This window comes from Stylophora pistillata, chromosome 1 (assembly GCF_964205215.1).
Source record: "Stylophora pistillata chromosome 1, jaStyPist1.2, whole genome shotgun sequence".
In the NCBI taxonomy this organism is placed as follows: domain Eukaryota; kingdom Metazoa; phylum Cnidaria; class Anthozoa; order Scleractinia; family Pocilloporidae; genus Stylophora; species Stylophora pistillata.
Window position 1 is genome coordinate 33,058,386 of NC_142519.1, and position 9,829 is coordinate 33,068,214.

The following is a 9,829-nucleotide window of genomic DNA, read 5'->3' on the forward strand; positions in this document are numbered from 1 at the left end:
TAGATTACAAAGAATTAAGCTGGCTGCGGAGTGCTTTTCGGAGTGGGGATCTGTGCCCTCTGGTGTACCACAGGGCACAAAATGGGGCCCATGGTTATTTGTGCTTATGATAAATGACCTTGAAATCGCGTATCCACTATGGAAATACGTTGATGATACAACAGCCTCGGAGATGGTACCAAAAGAGAGTGAAAGTCACGTCCAAAATATAGCAGATTGTGTTATTGAGTGGTCACGAGAAAATAGGGTTCACTTGAACTCTGATAAGTACAAAGAGCCTCGGATCTCATTTTCTAAAAGGCCCGGGTTCTTTGATCCCATAGTAATTGAAGGCAAAGAGTTGGAGGTAGTTGATAGCGTAAAACTCCTGGGCCTCCATATAGCTAGCGATTTGACCTGGAACAGTCATATATCAGAAGTAATCATAAAGGCCAGTAAGAGGTTGTATTTGTACGACTAAAGAGAGCTAGGGTTCCCTTACAAGACCTAGTACTTTTCTACACATCATGTGTAAGATCTGTAACAGAGTGGGTGATTGCGAGGTTGCTAAAGCCGATTTAGGAATACGACCTATCTTAGAGCATTACGAATTTCTATGTCAGAAGCTTTTTAAAGGTATCTTAGACAACCCTAGCCATAAGTTAAAGGCGCTTCTTCCACCCATACATAAACCCATCTATAACTTCAAAAATAAGCGCCTATTTAATATGCCACGCCTTTGCACTTCCAGAACGATGAACACTTTATATTTGCTATGGCAAAGAAGTCTAATGGCTAGATTTTTATCGATACGATATCCTTTACTTTTGTTACGGCACGCGTGATAATGATAGTAATAATAATGATGATGATGATAATGTAGATACTTTTAATTAATTTACATTTATTTTAATTCATTTACATTTATAGCTAATATATATTTTATTTAATTTATTATTATGTCATAATATTGTAAACTGCTGGTATAATAAGATGTGTAATTAGGTTTTCGAATTTTAAATTTAAATTTTAAATTTCTTGGATTGTAAAAATGTGTAATTCAGCCCTTGGAAATGCTTTTGAGATTAAACTATCTATCTATCTATCTATCTATCTATCTATGCTATCTATCTATCTATCTAGGCTTTTCGGATAGTCTTGGTCAAATCAGTTTAACACACAACTACCACCTGTCGAGTAGGTTATACAGTACTAAAAATCTTTCCCATTGACATTACAGCGAAAAAAGAATACATCATTACAGCGGGGCCGATATGAAACACTTTCCGGCGATATGCCGGTTTTCAATGTCACACCATCATCAAAACCATTCAACAAATAAAGTCAAGGATCAAAGAGATAAAAGAAGACGAATTTTCAGACAGTCTCGAAAAGATTCAGGTTTGCACAATGTTTCGTGTAGGAGATATTCAAAGAAATGTTTTACTCAAATTTACAACGTTTTGTATGGAGACTCCATTTATGTGTCCCTTGAATACTTATTCTCATACAAGGACTCTTCAGATTGTGAAATCTCAGCGGATAAGTCACTTTTTTAACCTTCGTGACAGCATTCTCGGCCGCCATTTTAATATCGTGTCACGCTAAAGGTTAGAAATTCAACCTTGCTTGATCACAAGACGAAAAGGCCTGTAAAACTGAAAATTTGCGAAAAGATAAGTCTTCAGCTGTTCTAGTAACTAACAAAACCAAAATCTCAAAAGGATCAATGATTTCTTATTTTTTAATTTTGATGACGTCAAGTGAAAAACCAGGGAGAAAGCGGAGAAAGTAGACTTTCCTATTACGGAGAAAGTTGTAGCAAGCGTGCAAGGATTTATCATTGATGAGAGACTGAAAAAGAGAAATGAATGAAGCTTTCCGATTATTTATCAGTTGGAAAATAATACACCATTCAATCAAGGAAGATCGATTACTGAGCCGGAAAAGGAAACTCAACCCGCTGTTCACAGGGATCTTTTGAATTCGGCCTAATGAGAACGGCTGAAAAATAAGCTGCCATAAAAGCATTTGGCATTTGGCATAAAAGCATTTGGCATTTGGCATTTGGCATAAAAGCATTTGGCATTTGGCATAAAAGCATTTGGCATTTGGCAAGAAAGTTCCATTTTCGATGATATAAAGGCTTTATCATGGTACAAGGGAGTCACTTTATCAAATGTTTCATCTTTTACTGCGCAAATTTTCGATTGTATGTACTCTGAACGCAAGTGGCTGCGGGTTCAACCCTGCAATACATGCAGTTAACATGCCTCGAATAGCTCTATATAACTGACTGATCAACAAATCTAACCAAAGTTGATTTGGTATCGATGAGTCTGAAGTCTCCAGAAATAATTCATTAAAAAAAGCCACCTTGATTTAATTTCCAGTTATGATAGCCATATTCAAGATAAATGCAACTTTACATTCATATCTCTTGTACCCCCTTTTCCACATGCAGTAAAGGAAAATAGTCTTTCAATCAAAGATTTTTGAAAGAGCTCCTTCGCCAGCAATCTTTCCTAAAAATCAGAATCAAGCTCTTGCACCTGATGTGGTGTAGGGAGCATAAGGAGAGACTTCACATTAAGTTTTTCAGTTGATTTGTTTCGTGCAACTTGCAAAATATGTAGGTTATGTGCATCATGAATCATTCTCACTGCGACTTTCCTCTGTTGATTAGAATGCTTGTCCGAAAGCTAAAAGAATACAATTGAAAACCAGGGAGGGACCGGATGAGATAGATAATAGTTGATAAAAATAATATCCCCCAGTTTGACATGATGTTTACAATGTCATTTAAATCTCAGTTTTAAATTCAAGAGCTCATTTGTGGGCCTTGGATGTTTTGGCTGGGCGTTTCTTCCTCCGCCGTTTAGAGTTCAACGCGAACTCATTTTTAAACGTCATATTCATTAACTCGCTGAGTTTCACCGGAGTAGGAACAGCCTGTGGGAAAATAAATAAAACACTCTCAATTAGAATTGATGTTGGTAACAGATGTTTATGAAGTGAATGGGCAACACAAAACCAGAACGTGACTTCCTTGATAAATAAAACGTCAAATTAATAAAAATATTTAATTCTTGAAAAAAGTACCTGGCTTACACACGTTTGTCGGATAGCGTATCTGTGGCGGCAAGTTGTATATTTTTCCCTTAGCGCCTTCAATGCTAAATACATAATGTTTTATCTTGTCGTTGTTGTTGTTGTTTAAAATCTGCCTGTCGCTAGAGGTATTTTCTCAGAGTTCGCTACATTCTAGTCATTTGACATGAGTACCTTGGAATTTGATTCAGTAGTCCTTACTGTTGCAAGACAATCTGGACACTTAATCGACAATTCGTTTTCACTGCATTCTGCAGCAGGGTAAATATGACCTGAAAGTGAACAAGAACAGATGTGTATGATGTGGAGAATAATTGCATCATGTCAGTGTAATGGTAAATAGCTCGACAAAATCGATCCGTGCATGTACAACAATTGCATTCACTAGTTTTTCCTTCCATTTTGCAGTTACATTAAAAACATTTTCAACAAGGTTTCACTAACCTTTCTTGCATTTGTACCAAGGGCCTCGTGTCAAGTGCTTTGACTTGACAATCTTGTCCCTTAACTCTTTAAACCAAACCTTTTCCTCCACTTTCTTTGAGAGCCCACGTCCCTGTTCTATTTTGTTGATACCATCCAAGAGCTCTACCATTTTGTTGCGTGCTAAAAATGAAAGGCATAGGATCATTGAGTTTATTTTGTTTGTGCTACTAAAAGCCAATCTCTCAATATCCACCGCTAGCCATAGACACTGAATTGAGTAGTTGTTTCAGTATATAATAAAACAGGGAGATAATATGGCACAAAAAGATGATTTTAACTCATCTATTCCTGCAATGATTGCAATCTTTTCGGGCGCAAATCCTGCGCGAGTCGCCCGGAGTTGAATAGCAAAGGATATTCGGACTCCGAGTAGCCAATCGGAGCGCGCCTTCAACGCTATCCACTGTTTTGGTAGACACTTGATTTAGGTATTTAAAGACAAATAAGTACTTGAGTATACAAGCAGAGCAAGTTGAGGGAATAGACTAAAAGATCAGGTGAGATCCCCTGATGCCAAGGCATCAAGTGAATCTGCATTTGTTTAGTGGCGAATTGAGATCGAAAAACTCGTACTCTTATTTGACTACAGTCACGAACATTCACACATTCGTTTTAATATTCAACTATTTTTTAGAGGAAACCACTTCTTGTCATGAGAACCTGTTGTAGTCTTACGTCGAAATTAAAGTAGCTTTTTGCAAGCTGAGTTTACGCGCAGGCGATTTGAACATTCGTTGGAAATTCATGAGTTTCAAAATTGCCGTCAATTAAAATACGCAATCTGTTAAGATGATACATTAACAAAACAAATCACATGTTAATAACATCTCTCACCCGAATGCTTCACTCACTTGTGAGAGATGTTATGAATACTCGAAGAAAAAATTCGTATCCACGCCCGGCCATGTTATTTCCTTTGAAAAAAGATTAATCGCACACGGGTTTTGTAAGTGTAACGGACCTTTAGCAAAATGACGACGAGAACGTGAACGTGACCGACCGGAAGTTGGGAAAACGAACTTCGATGCTACCACGCATGCCCAATCGAGCACGACTCGTCGTCCAAATCTCGTTCAGGACGCCGCCATTTGCCTCCATTTGCCATCTTGACGAGAACGTGAGTATGTTTTATTTGTTTTCTAATTTCCACTTACCTATCTTAGGGATTTCTTCAATCTAAAGGGTCGGTTGGGGAATAAAAACAGTGCCGAAAGTGATTTGATCGTACCGTGATGGAAAAAAAACTTGATTTCTTTCGAGTTGCAGATCGAGCTTTATAGTTTACAGCGGAGAAAGCAATGGCGGATGATGATAGAAGTGCTGCAGGGTATGTACGTATCCTTATAAATGCTTTTATAAATATAAATCGCGGGCATTTCGTTACAGTTTCGTAATTTATACCAGCTGACATTTTTAAGAAGATTTCTGGGCTTTGAAAAATATCCGAACCGCTCGGATCGACTGTGTATGTAAACTCAGCTTAGCTCTGGATCACTTGACGTTGATTACAACACTGAAAAAAAAGTTAAATTGTTTTAGTGGATAATTTTTGCATTTTCAAATTAGCAGAACATTTGACATGTTTTAGCCTACACTGATTTTCAGCCGAAGAAAGTGAATAGCATAAAAACTTTAAGCTTATAAATAAACTTAAGTACTCAAAATTAAATTAATTTTACCATAAGATAAAGTTTATTGCAACAACACCAAATTGAAGATGTAATTCTTTACGTAATTAGAATTGTATTTTTTCCAGAAATTATTCCATGAAATGGTCAGAAGAACATGACCTTATGCTTTGTAGAGAGGTTCTTCTTGAACCATTTAAGCACCCAAGACAAAGTAAAGAGAGAGGGAAAATCTGGGGTGAAATAGCACTAAGCTTAAATGGCATCCGTTCACCGAAATTCAAAGTTAGTAAGCGCTCTGTGAGGGACTGGCTTACTCTTTTGCTGGCCAAATACAAAGAAAAGATGACAATGGAAGAGCAAGGTTCTGGGATTGCATGTGATGATGAAACAGAAATAGAGATAGCATTGTCTGAAATCATAGAAAAAGAACAGGCAGCTGATTTAGAAAGGAAAGAAAATTCAAATACCCTTACTAAAAAGAATGAGAATGGCAAGGCCTCTGCAGAAGAAAGTAGACTAAAAGCCATGGAGCGCCTGGGACAAACCAGAAAGAGGAATGCTGATACAAGTTGCAAAGATGTCAGTCAAAGAAAAAGCAGAAGAAGTACCACTGAAGCTGTGCAAATCCTGAAAGAGAAGTTCGAGAATGAGAGAGAAATCCGGAAGGAAGAAATTGAACTGAAGAAGAAAGAGAAAGAAAATAAAGCCGCCCAGCATCAGATGCTTACAGATCAGCAGAGACAGAACCAGCAACAATACCAGATTTATTATCCAACTACACCTAGCTAGACGAGTACAAATAACGCCATAGACGAGTACAAATATCACGTGGTATTTGTACTCGTCTATTGTAGTACTGGTTAAACAGGTTTTTTCGCATCGCGTAAGCAAAAAATTGGATTTTAGTTACGAAAAAAAAAAAAGTGGCGGACAATTTGAATCATATTTCCGACGACGAAGAGTCAGAGTGGCTGGCAAATATAGATCCAAGTTCATTAGATGAATCAAACGAAGAAAAACAGCTTGACGACCAGGAAATTGCTTCAATTAATGAAGAAAATAGAAACAGCAACACAACAACGTGCCAATTCCGTTCAGCTTTGCATACTTCTGTCACTCACTCCACATAAATAAATATCCGCGAAATTCGCCCGCACTGAAATAACAGTTTGGCGTGTTGGATAATAAATAAAAGGAAGTAAAGACAGCAGAGTGACAATAACTCTCAAAAAAGAAACAACAATTTTGAGTTTAAATTTACAAACATGTTTCGACATTCTCATGTCATCTTCAGTTGCAAATGAGCACTTAACTGTTGTACATTTTAATTTATATTAAGGTACGTTACAAACTACGTGTCAGGGCTTACGTTACATTTGAATGTTAAAAACACGAAAATTGTAAACCATCCAGGTTTTATGGGCTACCTAATATGCACAAGGCTCGGCAGCCTAATGAAACACCTCCTTTTCGACCCATAGTATCTTCAATAGGTACCTACAATTACAATTTATCTAAGTTCTTTTGTAATCTTCTAGAGCCACATGTCCTGTGTGAATACAACGTCCACGACACGTTTTCTTTTGTACATGAAATCAACCAGTTATCAACCTCAGGGAAGTTCATGGTATACATACATACATACATATACATACATACGTACATACATACATACGTTAGTTGACCACTCCCCATGGGGGCTTTTCAGGGTCAATTCCCACCCATCCCACCCCAGGGGAGGACATCCACGACACAGTAATCTCGTGCGTGGGAAATTAACGTCTCCTACCCCTAACCCTGCTGGAGACGGGGCCTACGGTTTATTCGTCCATATCCGAGAAGACTAGAATATCTATCCATTTCTTGATTATAGAAAGGTAGCAAATTCTCCTCACTTATTTTAAGACCATGAGTATCGGTCCGGCCGGGGCTCGAACCCTCGACCTCCCGCACAACACAATCCGGCGCTCTAACCAACTGAGCTAACCGGGAGGCGGTTAGCTTTCGATGTTGAGAGTTTGTTCACTAGTATACCTCTTGATGAATGCATTGATCTGGCGTTCAGATATATTTATCAAGGTAACTCTGGTCTTAAGATAAACGCCGCTGACCTAAAAACGCTTTTCACCTTTTTAAAACTTTGAGCCCACCCCCAGGTTCAAGAAAAACAAAAATGCCCAAGCTAACTAGGACTAAAGAGCCATTATTTGTAGAAGTGGGTGGTCTGTTTTTTAGTGTATCTGCAGTGTGTTATGCTCCTTCCTACATTCTAAATTTTATTCCCCAATTATTGAAAGTATTATTGAAAGTTCCAGAGTGGGGGGCTCCATACCAAAATAATCACTGGTGGTACTACCATAAAGGCAGGTTATGGCATTACGAAGCAGTGCGCAGACAACGTACATTCTGCCTACACTGCTAAGTCCGATTTTCAAATTCTTTTTATAGTCAAGAAATTTAAACGAATTAATGACATCCCCGAAAAGCCATTCCACTGAAATTCTTAAAGCACTCATAGCTTCGTTTTAATCCTGCATAATGGGTGCAAGTGGGACATGGCGAAACGGGGTTTGAAGGTGTACACGGAGAGGGTACGCTAAATCTCCATATATGCACATTGGTTGACCTGCTGGAGAAAAAGCATGCCGTTGGAGGTCACGTAATAGTCCAGAATCTGCTAGCATCTCTGCGTCGTGTTTACGCCCCTCTAAAACGAAGAAAACAAAAAGCAAAGGTGAGAATAGAAGTTGCTTAGAAAGTTTATATAACTAAAAACCATAACAAGTACTTTTTATTAAAAAAAAAAAAACTCACCAACTGGTCCATATAAATTTTCAATGAGTCCATTTGGTAGAGACAACGATTGGAATTTCAAGGCATGAACCCTCTTATGACCATTATAAACAATTCTCTGACGTTCATCAGGTCTTGAAATGGGTCTGACAGTCCCGTACACGAAACCGAAGCAATTGTGAAGGGGGGCTCCGGTAAAGCCCCACGGCTCAGGAGATCTTGATTCCACTGGGTTATATGATTCCACTGGGTTATATTCCACTGGCACATGAACGTCATAGATGTAGTCGATCACATCATTTGTGATCAGACTTATTACAGAAACTGGTCGGCGGAATCATATCGGTAAGCCGGTGTCCTAGCGGATTTGGACCCCCCTCGAATTGGATCCCCGGGGTCCATATCCGCTAGCGGATTTTTAGCCCCCCTCCGCGGATTTGGACCCCTTTAACAATACAATCTTTTGCCTAGTATCTTAACTCTGCTGTTCATAAATTGTTCAGAATTTATTTTTTAAGGAAATTATTCGCCGTCAGATTCCCATACAAACACAGTAAATTTGGTGCTGACATGTCAGTCTACCCTAGAATGCAACGTGTGGCACCACCTTTTTACGTATCGCGTAATCGGCTTGGAGTTATCATCAAACCAACTGTTTACACTCATTTCAAATTAAGACTTAACAAGAGTCAATAACTTATTACATTAACAGAGTTAGCAAACTATTTGAGTTAACACTCACGCAAACGGTAAACGTTTTTCTTTTTTTGTCTGCCATTAAGCGTGTGTGAGAGAAATGTAAAGGGTTTGCGTTTTTCGTGAATTAATTTTTTTTCTTTTTGCTAAAATCTGTGAGATTTATTTAAGAAATCGATACAAATATACAAAAAATAAGCACAGCTCAAGTTTACCATTTTTATTCTTTCGATTGTCATTACTGGTTGAAACGTCGCAATTCACAAGGGCCAAATAAAATAACAATTTGTCTAGAGTCGAGTTTAAAAAAGTTCTGCATTTGACTTAAGGACGTTAGCGCGTGTTCACTAACTAAAGTTAGGTTGCTTACGGAATACCCTAGAAATAAAACTGCCCCTAGACTTCATTCAAACTTTGCCTACTGATTGTTTATCTCCAGACTCACCAAGAACGTGTCACTTTTGAAAGAATAAAATAAGCTTGGGCCTCAAGAACTTAAAACACGCCACACGCAACCATTACGGAAACGAAAGTCGATATTACAAACGAAGCAAGGCCTCGAGTCAAAATTCAAGCTTGGCTTGAACTCGACTTGCTTTAATAGGCAAATATTTATCGGTCCTCTAGGTGTGGCAGATTTCTTGTACGACCTGATCACCAGATACGGAGTGGCGGAAATTGTGATGACTGACCAGGGTCGAGAATTCGTTAACAGGGTTATAACGAGGAGCTGTTTAAGTTGTGTGGCACGGACCACAAGATCAGTTCGGCGTACCACCCCCAGTCCAATGGCCTTGATGAAAGAATGAAACAGACGTTGACGAGAGCCATAGTGAAGTTCGTTAACGACAACCATGATGACTGGGATGTACACCTCAAGCCCTTTCTGTTCGCCTATCGAACAAGTAAGCATGACTCCACCAAATTCACATCGTTCGAGTTGATGTTTGACCGTGCACCCGTGTTACCCATCGAGATGGAAATCAGGTAAAGTTAGCCGGGGCTTTTTTTATAAGGCAAATCCGTGAATTACTTCCTAACGATTCTCTCATTCAGATTTATGAATCAATTCAAGCTTACTTTGATTACTGTTCGCCTGCTAGGCACACTTGTGATAAAGGGTTGTGGACATT

At 38.7% G+C, this 9,829-nt stretch overlaps 2 protein-coding genes across 3 annotated transcripts in view; one reads left to right on the forward strand and one right to left on the reverse strand.

Annotated features, from left to right (window-relative positions):
* Window positions 1-2,337: 2,337 nt before the first annotated feature.
* The window catches only part of LOC111323733 (NFX1-type zinc finger-containing protein 1), a 30,850-nt gene continuing 23,358 nt past the window's right edge, over window positions 2,338-9,829 (reverse strand). For both annotated transcript variants that reach the window (XM_088752489.1, XM_088752494.1), the window contains exons 16-18: window positions 3,535-3,696; window positions 3,265-3,362; window positions 2,338-2,931 (exon numbers count right to left, since the gene is read on the reverse strand). In XM_088752489.1, coding sequence (XP_088608615.1) covers window positions 2,809-2,931; window positions 3,265-3,362; window positions 3,535-3,696 — 383 coding nt within the window. In that variant the 3' untranslated portion in view covers window positions 2,338-2,808. The remainder of the gene's footprint in view (window positions 2,932-3,264; window positions 3,363-3,534; window positions 3,697-9,829) is intronic.
* On the forward strand, window positions 5,155-6,830 carry LOC148742166 (uncharacterized). The gene has a single exon (XM_088752522.1). The coding sequence runs from the start codon at window positions 5,343-5,345 to the stop codon at window positions 5,994-5,996; it is 654 nt and encodes a 217-aa protein (XP_088608648.1). The 5' UTR covers window positions 5,155-5,342; the 3' UTR covers window positions 5,997-6,830.

Coding starts and splice junctions, on each gene's coding strand:
- LOC148742166 (XM_088752522.1), top strand. CDS start 5,343: ATGAAATGGTCAGAAGAACATGACCTTATGCTTTGTAGAGAGGTTCTT.